This window comes from Poecilia mexicana, unplaced genomic scaffold (genome assembly GCF_051168715.1).
Source record: "Poecilia mexicana isolate PSO_F unplaced genomic scaffold, ASM5116871v1 scaffold_8, whole genome shotgun sequence".
NCBI lineage: Eukaryota > Metazoa > Chordata > Actinopteri > Cyprinodontiformes > Poeciliidae > Poecilia > Poecilia mexicana.
In genome coordinates this window covers 7,545,637-7,562,397 of record NW_028263377.1, presented here as the reverse complement: position 1 = coordinate 7,562,397, position 16,761 = coordinate 7,545,637, and the positions used below count along the sequence as shown (strand labels likewise).

Here is a 16,761-nt window from a genome sequence, read left to right as displayed (position 1 = left end):
CTGGCAGATTTATATTAAATACTATTCCTCATTCATCTATAAAATTTAATTAGAGGAAATGAGATTTGTAACGGAAGAATAAAAAAGGGGGATTTGTTTTGTGGGGGAAAAAATTAGGTTTTAACTTGCATCTTAACAAAAATGGCATGCTGGAATTGATTTATACTTCATCATCATTTTGGGACCCAGACCTTCCTGATATCTGCTGAGCGTCTTGACTTTTTTGTGCTTGCACCATGTTATGGTGTTATTACCTTATCAAAAACATACCTGGAGTGTCGCTTGATTCTTTTATGCATGTTTGAGAAATCCTTCAATCTCCCGTGGCAACCATTCAGCTGTGCAGAACACCTGGGTGGACTTAGCTCCGCCTTCAAGGACAAAGTTCCTCCCCAAGAGCTGCACTTTCCAAGCTTCTGAGCTTCCACGACTCCACCGCTCAGCTCCTTCAGACTAGCCAGCGGCAATCAGCAAACACCTGGTGGAACTGTGCATCAGCTGGGCTCATTATAGGAGCTACTTCTCAGTGAAACGTTTGTAAAAATGTTAAAGGATTAATAGGGGAGGCATGTTGTGATGACTTCCTGAATGCGGAGTTTCAGAAAGAGCAGGATTTTTTTAAAGAGACAGAGGCCCAATTTCAAGGTGTTGAATAAGGAAGTAAAATTTCTTTTAGTCATTTTTGATAAACACAGCATTTTTTTATAACAACTGAAGGTAACATAGTTACTTGATTGTGCTGTAAAATGACACTATGTAGCTAGAAAACACATAATACCGCCCCTTTAAGACAGAACATTTTGGAGTTTGCGGACGCCGTCCATCCAGTCTGCCTGAATTTGAGCTATTTTGGAATGGATTTTCAGATGTTGTTTGTGTAAAAGTTTCCTTCTACTTCACTTTTATTCTCTGCTTTCTGTCAATCTTCTGTGTTAAATCTCAATAAAAAAAAAAAAAATGCTGTTTCATTCCTCCTCAGGGAAAGACGGAGGAGACGTCTCAGGGCGAGGCGGGAGCGCAGTGTTCTGCAGGAGGCACGGGCGCGGGCGGCTCAACGGGAGACTCCGCGGAGGCCAAGGGGACCCCCAAGCGCCTCCACGTCTCCAACATCCCCTTCCGCTTCCGGGACCCGGACCTCAGGCAGATGTTTGGGGTACGGACCGCTCCGGGCAGGATCAATAAATCAGTCTAGACGCGTGGTGAAGCGCTCCTGCGAAACGAGCGCTTTCTGAGCGGGCGAGAGAGTCAAAGTGGGACACGCGGGAAGGCGACCGCGGGGTTTGGCCCCCCGTTCAGGGGGCCAAACTTCTAACTGTGTCAGTGTGTTAGTGTGAGTCGCAAAATCTGGGGAGGGAAATGGGACAAAGCAACAGATAAACACAGTTTAATGCTGAAAATTGTCTTTGGTGTAACAGTGACCCCTAGTGTACATTTGCTGAAAGTCTCCTACCTCCAAACAGGCTTCAAAAAGACTTTACTGTGTAATTATGCTCAATTATTCAGATATATATTTACTGAATTCCTCTTTCTGGTGTTTTTTGCAGCAATTTGGGAAGATTCTGGATGTAGAGATTATTTTCAATGAGAGAGGGTCAAAGGTGAGTCGTTTCTTTTTCTGATCTGTCTTTGTTTGAGTGAGATCAGTTCTGATGTGAACACGATGCCAAAAAGCAGTCAGAGCCCTGATTGGCAGATTTGATTTTCTCCCCAGATTCTCACTGTATGATTAAAAAATAAATAAATAAAAAAACACACTTCAGCAGTATTCACACTCAAAAAAAAATTAATAAAATGTGTGTTGCATCATCTGCCTGCTTTTATTTAAAGAGGAACAGCGGCGATAAACTCTGCTGCTGCAAGAATAATGAGACGCATCGAGTCATAGTTTCTTTGCCTGACCTTTGAACTCTGGTTAAAAAGTCCCTCTGTGAACATGTGTAAAGATGAAAGAAAGCTGCTTCTTTCTGTTTGATTGTGCTTTCTAGAGCATCTACATCTATATCTCCAAACTACAGATGTTCTGTTTTTCAGTAATCCATTTCAGAGAGGAAAATATTAAGTTGCGGCCTACACAGTCATGGGGAAAACTGCAGAGTTGGCAGATTTAAGAAGGCATTGCTAACGATGAAGGAAAGTTTGGTGGAGGGAAAAAGTGTGCAAGTAACAGTTGCACAAGCAGCAGTCATAACCACAGGCGTTGGCGTAGCAGCAATTGAGATGGCATTCGGAATATATTTTCAAATTGATTCTTAATTTAAATTTGAGACGATTGTGTTGGTACTCTTTCGTTGACAGTTTTGGCTCATATTTTTAGCAGTGAGAAACGGACCCGGTCTGTTCTACCGTTGCCCTTCCTCTCCCCTCCTCCTCCTCTTCCTCTCTAACCTCGCTGTGTGCCGCAGGGTTTCGGCTTTGTGACATTTGAAAACAGCGCCGACGCGGAGAAAGCCAGAGAAAAGCTCCACGGCACGCTGGTGGAGGGCCGTAAAATCGAGGTAATTTCCCCTCTTTCTCTCTCTCTCTCCATCTTCTCTCTCCGCTCCTCCATCAGTTCTGCCTATCTGTCTCCATCCCATCATCCCTTATGTGATATGCTCTGATGCAGCCCACTGGTATCCCACTTCCCCCAGTCCTCTGCAATCTGTTTCCTGTTTGTTTAAAATCCAAAGAGACCTCACCTTCTTTTTTTTTGTTTGTTTTTTTTTTAATGTGCTGGGATTAATTTTTTTTGGGGAGGGAGTGTTGCAAGAACGAAAGCAAAAGCATGCCTTGTTTTCACGCCAACCTGTCGGCCCTCTTGGCTTCGTTTCCCCGACGACGCTCCCCATGTTAGCCACGCCGATGTTCGGATTTTCCACGCAGCAGCTGGAATGATATTTGTGTAGCTGCCACCACCGGAGGGCATGAGAGAGGAGCCCGGTGAAAGTGAAAGTATGATGCATGGCAGATTGCAGTCGGATGCTCTTTTGTTTCTCCTCCGTGGCATTGGGTTCACCTCTCTCTCTCTCTCTCTCTCTCTCTCTCTCTCTCTCTCTCTCTCTCTCTCTCTCTCTCTCTCTTCCTCTCTCTTTCTTTCTGGTGCTAATGGGTAATTGCAGCAGCAGCATGCTGGCGTTCGCATGCTCACTGTTACGCAACGCTGGATTCTTTTCCAATGGTTATAATGTGTGTTGTTTATTATTTTTTTATTTTTAGGTTTGTTTGGATACAATCATACGTTTCCTGTTCTACTGAAGCATGTGCTGAGTGTTTGAATGCAGATTTTGGTTTTCCAATGAGGGGATTTTTTTCCAGCCCGTCTTACTTGATCCACCACTTTAAGCTGGGATTTCTGCATGGGCTTACAACGGGGATCCCCCCACACACACACACCTACACACACCCCACTCTCCTTTTTGGGCGTGTGCGACTCACTTCCTGCATGATGGATGAGGCTGGATGCTTTTTTTTTTTTTTTTAAACTCCTGCTGCAGTACAGTTGAGAAAGACAGGCAGGATCCTGCGGTGCAACACGATTCCCTCCCTCCCTTTATCCTCCCCCCATCCTCTCCTCCACCTTCAGCCAATCAGCAAGCAGAGCGGATGCAACCGGAGCCAGTTCATCCTGCATCAGTCTCACCCATGTTCAGAGTGTCTTTGTTTGACCCGTGGGGTTCTGCATGAAATCTGCAAAAAATTAAAGAAAAGAGAGAGAGTGTGTGTGTGTTTGTGTTTAAGTCGTCTCGTCGCATGTGTCCTGTGGTGATGGTCTGTAGCGTTGCCGGGCGATCGGCAGCATGAGAGAGAAGAGAGACTGAGGATGTTTTCTGTTCTTCTCGCTTGGATTTGGTCACGATTTCAGAGTTTTGTTGACGCGCGTTTTGGACGGAACGAGTGGGATGTTTGTCTTGGAGTTCAGAAGCTCTGAAATGCAGGCCTCAAGTTACGGTGTCTTGCAATAGGACTCGGACCTGTCACTGTGTTTTATTCAGATTTCATGTCAACGCAAAGTATTGCGAGACCTCAGCAGGCTTATTTCAGTCCAAAGAACCCTTTGATGTTACGACATAAACTTTGTTTTGAGTTGTAAAAACTTATTCCTTGATTTAAAAAAAAAAAAAGGGTACCTTGCCAATTTTACAAATAACTGCGATAAAATATGGCCAAAAATTACTACTGCACCGATTGTAGTTTTCAGATTTTATACCGATACCAATTTTTCTTTCTTAATACTTTTTTGTCTGAAAAGTTGCTAAATAGGGAACAGTAGTTGATTTTCAAACCGTTGTGGAGGTTAATGAGATTAATGGATGAGATGGATTTCCTGTGTAAATATCGGTCCAAAATTTGGGGATTCAGGCCTGATTGGTCGGCCGATCAATCGGTGCACACCTTAAAAAAACAACAACTTCTTTCTCATTTGTTTTTTAGAACAAAGAAAAATGTTATTACATTTTCTTTAAAAAAAAAAGTTTTATAATTGCAAAAATGTGTTTAAAAAAAAGAAAGCAAAAGACAATTCTAAACCATTTTCTATATTTTCCCCTTTAATATTTTTCAGTATCATTTAAACTATTTAGAGCTGACATGACATCAAGTGCCTGTTAATAGTCACATTAAAGCAGATCGCTTCAAATTTGTAGATGTAAGAAAAAAAAAGTTTCCAAAGCTAAATCAGTACGACTCCTTTTGCAAGACACTGTATGCTGATACCTACATGTGGCCTTTTGCCGTTTCTGTGTCCTCCCTGTCCACTGGCATGCGGTTAGCTGGAGAGGCCTTGGTGTGCATGGTTCATGCTTTAACATGGATAGCCGTGCGCTAATGGAGCCCATAGCGTCAATGCTGATGTTTTCCTTGCATGTTTGTTTTGTTCTGGCAGATTAGTTTTAGTAATGAGGCGTCATTATCAGTTTCTTTGTTTAGTCAGCATGACCGCAGCTGCCTCCAGACGGCCTCAGAGCCTTTTAGAGAGGCTGAGCAGACCTGATGGTTTAGAAAAGAATGCTCCACGCGATCACTCAGTGCATGTCAGTGGGAGTCGCCTAAGCTCTTTTGTCGTGGCTTCCCATGTTGTGCATGTAGTGTAGCCTAGACGAAAACAAGAGTAGACATGGATTTGCTGTGTTCAAAGTTATAACGTACTTTTCTCTGTCTGGGGTAAAACTCTGCGCTTTGAAGAAGTCAGTTTCCTGTATGCTTCCAATGTGTCCATGTAAGTGGCCCAACTACAGTTCACTACCTGCTTTCCTGTCATCACATCACATCATAGTCATCATAAATTATATATATAATATATACACACACAAAGCATGATGGCGTGTCTCATAAGATGCTCTCTCAAACACGGTTCATTCATCCCATCCATGGCTGTTTCTGTTATCATTTGGATGCCTAAGGATAAGCCACTGATACTCGCATTACTTTCCTTTTCTTGTCAAAGATAATTATGAATATTATAGTTTCTTGAAATTTTCCCCACTTGACCCATATTTCACTCTTACGTGGCCTCAAAGCATCGTCTCTAGGCATGGGCTTTACTGAACCATGTGTGTTGTAGTAGAGAAAATAACCTTGGCGAGATGATCAATTCAGATTATTTACTCGTGTAGCTAATGGCAGACAAATACGTTTGAGAGTTTCTCAGACATCTTGAACAATTTGGAGCGGAAATGTATTAAATAGAAGAAAACACAAATTGGATAAAACGTATAACAAAGGTTGCGAGGATATAAAAGGAATCATTTTAGTGCCGATCTGTCTGGTGGCAGCAGTTCAGAAACTGTTCGACTTCGTGTCTGGACGTTGATTAATCAGTTCCTCCACTTCTATGGTATCATCCACTGATTTAGCAGTCAGGTTTTCATCAAACGTGGACCTGCAGTCTTGTATGATAATCTGATCAACAGTTGACCGATCACACAGCCCTTAGTGTTTTATGTCTGCATTATGGGTGCAGCAATAAATCGGCTCCGATTTCCTTAATTTTGGGAGTTCTGCAAAGATCTGAAAACCAGCCACCAAATCACATCTGCATGCACTTTAACAGTAGTCACCCCTCGGATGCCTACTTATCGATTTCGTTGCTATATTTAGTGACTTTTCAGACAAAAATAAATAAAAACTGAATTGTTGAGGCTCTTTTTAAAGATCGCTGATTTTTTTTGTACCACTTATGAGACATTAAGCTACCAAAATAGCAGTTTCATTTTGTGAATGTTGAGGGAGAAAAAAAAATGTAACTACCAGAGGAGAGAACGTCGCTGTTGACCCTGAAGACCGGCTCCTGTTCCGAGCCGAGTTGTTTGTGGGCCATCTGTTGTCGGAGCGTTGAGGAAAGTGACGGTTTCTCCGCAGCGCAGAGTTTTAGTCGGATATCGCAGCAGTAAAAGGCGGAAAGGCTGAGTTCTGTGTGTGCGCAGAGGTAGTGTTGCAGCTCTGCATGCAGGCTGATGGTTGTGCTGTGGGGCGTCAGTGAATACGAACCGTCAGTCCTCACTGCATGGATGTTTGTGGTGGAAGTGGATGGGAAGCGATTGTGCATGCCTGACCCGGCGGACTCAGTCCAACCCAAAGCATTCCAGACTCCTGAACGGGACGCATTAAATTAAATTTGAACGAGCGTCTTCGTACGCTGCACCTTTTGCTTTTGTCCAGTTTTGGCAGATGAGCTCCATCTGAATCTGACCAATCTAAATTTTTGTTCCTGCATGACTTTTTTTTTTTTTTTCCCTCCTGGAATGATAAGTGACTGAAGTGTGAATTTATTTTTGTGTTCTTTGTACATGTGTAAAATTGTAGAAAAGTTTGAAAAAAGAGTCCAACCTTTGTCCTCTTCAACCCTCTTTTTTTCTCTGTTTTGACTCATTCTGTCTTTCTCACACAAACCTCTGTGATCTTCTTGCCAGTCATGTTTGTCTTTTTTTATTTGATTTTACCTGACGTTAATATGTAGCTTTTAAAATTTATTTTCTCCTCTTATCTTTGCCAAACTCTACTTCCATATTTTATTTTTAGCTTCTTTTTTTTAATTTTTTTTTTAACTGTAGCAGCTGCCTTCATGGTGACTGGTAAAAGACGGTAAATTTAGCCCAGTGTCCCAATACACACTTTCCCCTTCATGCCGTGACTTCACCGCTAGAATGAGAATCGTTTCCTCATCTTACTAAAAGTGCTCTCGCTTAAAACCGATGGCAACAAACTCATTTTGCTGTTCTTGTTTTGTGGTGGACGATGTTTGTTTTAATCAGCTGCAAATTTACAACGCCTTACAAAAGATATTCACACCTTGCGAACAACTTAAATGCAATTTTTGGGGGGGATTTTATTCGATACACCAGCAACAAGTAGTGCACAGTTATGAAATGGAACAAAAAGTTTTATCTTCAGAAACAAAATAAAGAGAAATGATCACAAATTGTAGTCCAGACATACCTGCTTTAGAAATGGAACAACTACAAGCAAGTTCAAGTGTTATCAGAATCCCTAAAAACCATTTGGAAAGTGACTGGCAAAGTATGGAGCGAGTATTTGTAGCTTGTTTTTAGACTTTTGCCGCTCCATGGCAGCTCAGGCTGTTTGTGTAGAGTCATTGTTTTCCTTTAAGGTGAACCCCTGCGCCACGCTACAGTCTTATACCCAATCCAGAGGTTTCACCAACTCTAATTTAAGACTTTTTAAGACCGCCATGAATACATGGCTTTGTTTTTTTTTGATGATGTCATCCAGCCGACTACCAATAAATTTACACTTACCGACAAAAAACTAGACACTTTCCCATTGGAAAATGCAAGAACGCTAGCTAGCTAGCAGTATTAGCAGCTTGTTACTTGTAGCCTCGAGATACAGAATGTAGCGAGTGATGATGTCTGCAACTCAGATATTTGCCTGATACAAAAGTCCTGTAAGAAAAAAAAAAGCCTTCATAACTACGACAAATTTAAGGCCAACTTATCTTCTCTTTAATGACTTTAAGACTTTTTAAGGCCTTGATTTTAGCTTAATGAATTTAGGACTTTTGAAGGATCCATAGACACCCTGAAATCTAACCCTGGACTGGATTTAAAGGTATGGGTGAAAGAGTTTTAAGATGTTTGTGAAAAACATGTTTAAGACCCTGAGTCATTTTCCTTGCACTACTTTTTGTTGGTTTATTTGCCACGTAAAATCCATCAAAGCTGAAAGGGTGTGAATACGTTTGCATGACTTAAAGGTGTTTTAGGCTGTTGTTTACCACGGCCCTCTCCAGTGAACCAGATCTGCTACTGGTCAGACTGGTGGTTTGAGCGTTGAGAGTTAGCATCCTCCCACCCCCTCTTCCTTTTCTCTCCTCTCTCCTCCTCTCCCTCAGTCTGCTCTAAGCTGACACTGCTGCAGTCAGGTTGTCTTTTTAATTTTTTTGTTTTTTTATATTTCAAATGTTGGCAATCAGGGGGACAAGTAGGTTTCTTTTATTCCTAGGATGATTTGTTCCTTTATTTATTATATTTTTTCTGTTTCCCTGACGACTTCTGTGTGTTGTTGTCAGTCTCCACGGTAACCACTCGCTGTTTCCTCGGCAACGGTAAGTTGTGTACAAACATCTATCACTGAACTGATCCCTTGAAAAGAAGGCATTTGACAGTATTCTTTCCAGGCTAGTGCAGTCAGAGCGAGCGCCATGACATCTCCACGTGTGATTTATTTCTTTTATTTTTTATTTTTTTATTGTGTCTGGCCCCTTTAAGAATAAACACAACACATATCTATATATATACACACAGACAGGTGGACATGACATGTTTAACTAAGTGTAATACCCTGTTCACACTACGTCATTAACACCTCACTGGGAATGACTGAATGTAATCACCTCCTTCTATGCAATGACACATTAATTCTCCATTGGACTCGATATGTGCAGCATTCATCTTCTCGTATAATGAAACCCCATCAGAAAGGATGTGAAGCTTTGCTCCCTGTTGCTGCCCACAGTTTCTTTCAGCGAATGCAAAGCTGCAGGGCAAATAAGGCTGCTCTCATTTCCTTTTTTTTTCTTTCCTTTTTCCTTTCTTTCTTTATTTTTAACTGGCCTGTTTGCTTTAGGCAAAGATATTTCAAACATTTAGCAATTGGAGCCATTGAGACTTTGAGATTCTGCTGATAAAGGAAAGGATTTCACACAGGCGTATGATTGATGTCCTAACATGAGGCCAGACGCGGCGCTTGGTGCACCGCGTTGGCAGACGAGGCCGTGACTCCCCTGCCTGACTTTTAAAAAAAAATTACAGGAGTTTATAAATGTACAACATGATCTCACCGAGAGGAACATTTTGAATAGCTACAGTGCCTGGTAAAAGAAGTCAAACTTCTTGAACTTTGTTTTTTTTTTTTGTTTTTTTTTGTTTTTTTGCTCAAGAACCGCAGACTTTATTGTGCTTTTATTAGTTTTTATGTGGAGTAGTTGTAAAATAAGTGAAATTATGAAACAAACGATATGTGGCAAAGACATGATGGCAAAATGTTGACAGGTTAGCCAGCAAATTGAGGCCAAAAAAGTGTTTTTAAGGTTACATTTTGTGGAATATTTAATTTGTTCTGACTACTTTTGCGAGGCACTGTAAATTTTAATCATTTTAATTTCACTTTATATGAGCATTTAAATTAGAATGCGCTAAATCTGGGCTGAGTTGCACCAGTTTTTCATAAATTCATAAAGTTCATACTGTTTGCCAGTATTTTTGTTTTTGTTTTTTTTACTGGGTTGCTCCACTAAAGGTTAATTTACCAATTATTCTTCCACTTTTCCACTTATTTCTAAGTCGTCTACTGTTTTGCCCGACAGCAGAACTAAGAGGAGCTTTAGTTAAATACACTCAACAAGCTAAAGCAGTTTTATCAAATGCAAAGTTATTTCACAGTTAGCTTAGTTACACCAAATATTTTTGAATATTGATTGTCAAACTTAGTCAGAACTTTCAGACGAAATGTAAATGACCTTTTATTGCTTTAAATAGCATTAAGCCAAAAACAATATATTTAGCTTTAACTGTATTTTTCTTGGACTTAATTATTTCCACCTTTTGTATGCACCGAAAAAAAACTTTTACAAACGACAAACCGAGTTTTGTGTTCAAAATCTGTAAATAATATCCCAAGAGATATTTGTGTCCATGTTTGCCTCGTCTGTAAATGTAAAAATATTTGGTTGTCTTGTTCTGAATTGGTTCTAATGCAAAATAAGCATTAATAGTACAAGCTTTTTGTGTTTCTTTTTTGTTGTTGTTTTGGGTTTTTTTCAGAAAGTGTAAAATTATAAAAAGCAAAGGCTTATGAAGTATAAAATTGTCTATTATATATTTAAAAATATGGTCAAAAGCTGTTCAGACTTGTGAAAAAACTTCTCAAATAGCCCTCTGGTTAAGCACCCAGGCTAACTTTAGCATCATTAGCGGCTAATAGTTAGCCAGATGTGCTATTCTCTCTGCGCTTAGCAGTCATTCATATGATTTTTTTTTTGCATTGTTTTTATTTTATACCAAGTGCCAAACTGAATTTAAGTTCAGACTCTCAGCCCCTCTTAACTTAGCGCTGACAGCATTTGTTTTGGTGCTTCCCAACTTTAGCGCTAGCCAGATGCTGTATTCTCGCATCGCTTAAAAATCATTTACATTGTATGTCATTGTTTCCTTTTTGCACCTGCCACTGAAAATGTTTTCACACAATTAATTTAAAGTTGTCAAAGCTTCTTTAGGACTTTTGCAGCTTAGTGTTCTTTATATCTAGGGCTCATTTTGTTAGCTTACAACAGCTTTACTAGTTTCACATTGTGACAACAACTTTACAGCGTATCACAAAGCAGATTTTACTTGGGGTTTTTTCATATGGTGCCACAAAATGTCGTCATACTTCTTGTTTTATCCAACATGGACTAATTTAAAGCAACTCAGATTATTTAACTTCAAAAATATTCAGAGAAGGAAGAGCTGGTGCAACTGACTTCTGGTCACTCACCCGATCAAGTTAGCTTTTTGTTTTTGTTTTTTTCTAACCATATGCATCTCTAAACCGATATGGGGTTTACCTTTGCTGTTTTGGGTCTTTCAGCTGCCATTTTCTTTTCTTTTTGGTTTGGTTTTCTTGTAGTGGATTGTCTGTGTATTAGTAGTCGTAGTAGTAGTTACAGTGTACTGGTCCTAAGTTTGTGACACGAACCTTTAATGCCTGGCAAAGTGTCTCATGTTTGTTTGTTTTTTTTTTTGTTTTTTACTTTCCTCCTTTTTTGGGAATGAGAATTGCTCTCTCTCTCTTTCTCTCTCTTTCTCTTTCCCTCTATCTTTGCTACCTTTATCTCTCCCTCTGTATCTCGCTGTCTCTCTGTTCCCTCCATCCTTTGGTGCTCTGTTTCTCAACCCACCACATATGATGAGATTTTTTCAGGAGAATGGTCACCAAATGTAATTGCTTTATTTGAATGATGCACTTTGGTATATATACGTTTTCAACAGTAATTTATTGATTTTTTTTTCTTGTGTTGCTTGTGTAAACTTATTTTCCCTCTTTTTTTTTCATCTTTATGTTTCCCTGTTTCTGAATACGGACTGGCTCTGTCTCTTTACCTCTCACCTGCATCCCTCACCCCTAACGTTCCCGTCTCATCTTTGTCTCTTATGTGTTTGACGTGGGAGTGCTCCGATTGTTTTGATTGGTCTCTATTCTGCATCCGAAGCTTGCTGATTGGCTAAGAATTATTTATTTTTTATTTTTTTATTTTTTGGTTGATTTAGTTTGTAACTCACTCTGGGTCATGTGATGCGCCCGTATATGGCTGTGTGTAATTTTTTTGTTTAGATGATTATTAATTTTGTCAAACAAATGTTTTTTGCACCCCCCTCTTTCTCTCCCTCTCTTTTTGTATTTCATTTAAAACTGCATTTATTCTTTTAGGTACGTAAACCCCACAAGTTTGGTTTCATATGGAAATGTGATTTGGGTTTTTGTTTTATTTTTGTTTGGTTTTTTTTCTTTTTGTCCGGATTTATTGGCCAGGCTGGACTGGGAGGGCAAAAGTGGGATGAGAAAAGATGAATGTTTTCGAAATTATTAACACTTTGCCTTCCATATTGGTCTCTGTTGATTTGCATGTGTTCATGTCCCATTTCATTGATTATGCATGACCTAAATGCACTTATCACTGTGTACATATGCAGTGCCTTGGGACAGTATTCATGCGTCACTGGATTTTGCTTCAACCACAAACTTCAATACATTTCACTGGGATTTTATGTGATGGACCAACTCAAAGTAGCGCAAGATCATGATGCAAAAACTATACGTTGATTTCAAAGTATATTTGACCGTTTTTAGTTGTTTTCATTAAACCTGATCAACCTGGTCAGGTTTTTGAAACATCGGTGATCCAACAAAAAACTGCAGTCTCTCCTAGACCAACGGCATCAGATCCAGTGACTTAAATAAAGCTCAACAAGCTGAATAAAAAAAGGACATTTCCCATCCACGGCCATCAGCATCTACAACTCTTTGAAGAAATGTGTGCAGTAGGAGCTACAGCATCGCTTACTCAATTTCAATAAAGTATAAAGCCTGTCTTGTCAGTTTTAGCTGAACAACAGCTGCATGTACTCTAATATTAAAGCACAAACATGTGGACTCTGTGTGCAAAGTAGGCGATGCCTTAAAGCCATTGTACGGAGCTAAATTGGTGCCATAAAATCAGTCAGAAATAAAAAAAAAACACCGAAATTGTAAAACAAAGTTCAAGTTGGAAAAAAAGCTTTGAAAATGAAAAAAAAAATGAAATTGAAAAATAAAAATTTAAGTCTACTTTTCAGATTCAAAGTTTTTTTCCAGTTTCTGATTTCTTTTTTCTTTAGTTTCAGGTTTTTATTTAGTTTAAAAAATGTTTTGACAAACTTTATTGCTCCTATTTAGCTCCATATGATTGGCTGCAGTGGATTTTATTCAGGAGTTTCACCTTAAATGGACTGAATACAAATGTACACGACACTTTCCAGATTAGTTTTGTTCAAAAATGTTAATATCCATTCATCATTTTTGTTTTTCTTTGTTCTGTTGGTCTGCCACATAAAATCCAGATAAAATACATTACAAATAGTAGTTGTCGCAATGTCACAAAATGAGTAAACAGTTCATTGGGTGTAAATACTTTTGCAAGGCGCCGTATACAGACCCACCATTTACATCCACTAAAGTGAACTGGTAGCTGATCACATATAGACCAAACGCTCCTCCATTTGTAGGGATTTCTTGATTCCCCTCTCAGAACGTTTCCATTCTGCAACATCTGGACAGCTGTGCGAGGCAGGCTAGCTAAGCTAGGCTAATTGAGTCATTCGCCCCTGACCTTGACATCTGCGATGAGGGAAAAATGAGGCAAACCTCATTTCCATTTGAATGAAGCTCTGCAGATAAAGAACGTGACTCACCAAGCGAGGCAATGCGAACAGCAGCCGAGGCTTTAATGGTTCCCCCTCTAAATGGGAGAGTGGTGTGTGTGTGTGTGTGTGTGTGTGTGTGTGTGTGTGTGTGTGTGTTTGTGTGCTCAAACGCGCTCATTCCTCGACCCCGCCTCTCTCCTCCATTTGCCGCATGCTAGCACACCCTCTCTGTGAATTCTGCCAAAAGGTCGTTAATCTTTGGCTTCCCAAACAGTCAAAACGTGCAACTTTTGCAGCGTGCTCAGACAGGACGGCTTATTACGGAGAGCCAGTCTCCATCTCTCAAAGCCCATCAAAGGGAAGACGAGGAAACATCAAGGAGACCAAAGTGTGAGCCTTTGAAGCTCAGAAAGGAGATTATCAGCCATCTTTGATAGAAAACCTTTAAAAAAAGAAGCAGGAAGCATGCACAGGACATACACACACCATCAATGAGACCCCCATTTTGTTCATCTGCGCATGCTGAAAAATAAACAGCTGGGTTTCCTTTGCTGCGCGCCCTCACACATCCCTTCAGAACCACCGAAAGAAACTCCACTGCACAGCTTGCTTCTTGTTGCATGACTGAAAACCACCTTAACAACCTCCATCCACTTTTACCCTCAAACACAAACAGACACAGAGTCAAGTCACCTCCGGTGATGCGTAGTTTTACTGCACCTCCGTGACGTTTTAACGTCTGCAGAGGTAGATCATAACTCCTAACATCCTGCTCAGACATGATCTCAGAAATCTAGAGATTTACTCTTGTTTCAAGTTTCTTTTGACAATTTAAGCGCCATCTTAAGTCTCACGCTAAGCCAGCCAAACGGCAGACGCAATCTTCTGTTGTCTTAAACACAAGTTGCTATGTGGGCAAATTTTAAAGATTTTTTTATTGGTTATGGCAGATTTGATTTATTTTTATTACTGATGCTGAAGACTAGACAACTATGAGGTCCTGTTCACGATCTAAAGCATTAGAGAATAGAGTATTACTGGTTTATTACTTTCTACAGCTCTCTGTGTGTTATATCGTCATCTTCCTAAAAAAAAAAAAAAAAAGGCCTAAGTAATTTTTCTTGCCAAATTTTTGGGGTCAAAAAATGACTTGGACCTTTATTTTGGAAGGTGATGCTATACAGATGTACCAATCAAAAATTTGTGATCTATTCCCAGTTTACAATTTTTATGTTTTGACCTATTTACACAAATTGTAGCTAGCTTGTATTTAAGAACCATAACTAACAGTTAATTTTTCTAGCTTTCTAATCATGATGAATTAAATTCCAAATTTTCATAATTGCATAAATAAAAAAATACAAATTAGAGGAAGAAACAAAGACACAGAGTCTTAAGCTTTTTTTTTAGGATGTAGAACTAGTAGCATGGTTAGCATCGCTATCTGTATACCTCAGCCTCTGTTAATTTCTTACAGAATGCAGATTTTTTTAACTCTTAGTTTTCCAAAAATTACAAACATTTGCAGAACCAGAATTGTCCATGGCAGACAGAAGCTAAAAACTCAAAAGATTAAGAGAAAATAAGCTATAAAATGTTTCGCCTGTCTGCTTAAAGTCATGCTCTCTCTCTCTCTCTTTTTAGCAGTCATAATGCAGAGTTGTATTAAATACAGCTTACTTTCTAGAATATTCTTATGCTTTTACAGATTACTCTGATTTCACGTATATCTAACTTTGAGTTTTCTTCCATCTATAAAACTTCTACAGAGAAAATTATTGCTGCTAGCTTGAACCATTATAGGTTTAATGATTTCACTGATGGCAAAAACCTTCAGATTTCCAAACAGCCTAGTCACTAAAAAATGTTTTTCTATATTGCTCAATTTGTGACATTCCTCCCATTTAAGTAGAAATATTGTAATGTTTTCCTTAGAAACGTCCCTCATGGCATCATTCAGGTTCAAAACAAACTTCAGAGTGAAATCGCTAAACATGAAAAGTAGATGTTTACACAAGGAAATCAACCAGCGCTCTAAATGTTCTATATAATCATTTTTAATAGCACATCAAATAAAATTGTCAGAGGGAGGCATCATAATCAGCAATATGCACGTTAATTATCTTCACAGTGTTAAAAGCAAGCTACACATCAGCCTTGGCCTAAATTTTGAGTTTGTGTGCTAATTTTCTCTTCCTCTGTTGTCTGTGCGCTTGACTGTCTGCTCCTCCGCCCCCCCAGGTGAATAATGCCACCGCCAGGGTGATGACTAACAAGAAAATCGTCAGCCCTTACCCTAATGGAGAGGCTCTCAGCACGCTGCCCTATGGTAACAACCGCAGTGACGCACGCTAACACCGAACCTAAAAAACCCAAAGGGAGAGGCAGGAGGACTGAAATTCCCACTTTGTCCTCTCTGCTTCCTTCAAAATGTTTAATTACGCTCGTACACATGCTATCATATTAAAAAAAATTTTCAGTAGTTTAAGCTCTCATAGAAAAAAAGCTATCGCAGCATCATAAACTATATAATACGGGCATTTCTTCAGAAAATTATGCTATGATGCTAAAACAAACTGGTAAAGCAGCTGAACTGAAAGCAGAAGTCTTTGGTAAAGAGTGTAAAGTTGTAAAAAAATATAAGAGCAGAAAAATGTAAATAAAAGTGGTGAAGAAACTGAAATCAAAGCACACCAACCGACTGTAGTCGATTATTTATTCATTTTTTTAGAGGTATCTTTAAAACGGAAGAGTCAGCAGACCAGCATGGAAGAAAAGAGCAGAATTAACTGGTTAAATCACAATATATAACATATTTCTAATAGCATGTTAGCTAACAGTAGCTAATGTTCTCTACAGTGCTGGAATTTAGCATTATGCAACAATTGGTAATTTTATAGCTAACATACTAAACACTATAATTTAGCATACTATCATTAGCTAACAAGCTACTAACATCATTTTTATTATAATAGCTAACACTGTATTTTGTGTTGAACATAGATGGTATGCTAGCTAGCATTAGCAAACTTGCTACTAATAGCCTATTGGCTAACAGAAGTCAACAGGTTTTGCTGAGCTGGGATTTAGTAGTTACCACCTGTTGCTACATTAGCCACAATGCTAGTAACATCTGCTATGTTAATATTTGGGAGTATTCTGGCCACAGCTGGAATAGAGCCGTGGTGAATCACTGTTTGCAGTAATAAACACCAAACAAATAAAACTGTACAAAGTGAAAGTGGTGCACTGAAGAACTTAGGCAGATTGTAACATTTTCTGTATGTTGAACGTAAAGGTAAAAGTTTTTTAAAGTGCTTGTTTTATTGCTTGCCTTTTGCCCGTCTCTGTAACCAATCAGCAGGGTGGAAGTTAAGTCCCATGG

The 16,761-nt window shown here is 39.4% G+C and overlaps 1 protein-coding gene across 2 annotated transcripts in view; it reads left to right on the top strand.

The window, feature by feature from the left end:
• Positions 1 to 16,761, top strand: part of LOC106931389 (RNA binding protein fox-1 homolog 2-like) — a 65,491-nt gene that overhangs the window by 38,488 nt on the left and 10,242 nt on the right. For both annotated transcript variants that reach the window (XM_088008148.1, XM_088008147.1), the window contains exons 4-8: positions 980 to 1,153; positions 1,545 to 1,598; positions 2,403 to 2,495; positions 15,618 to 15,705; positions 16,738 to 16,761. The exon at positions 16,738 to 16,761 is cut by the window's right edge and continues 33 nt beyond it. In XM_088008148.1, coding sequence (XP_087864274.1) covers positions 980 to 1,153; positions 1,545 to 1,598; positions 2,403 to 2,495; positions 15,618 to 15,705; positions 16,738 to 16,761 — 433 coding nt within the window. The remainder of the gene's footprint in view (positions 1 to 979; positions 1,154 to 1,544; positions 1,599 to 2,402; positions 2,496 to 15,617; positions 15,706 to 16,737) is intronic.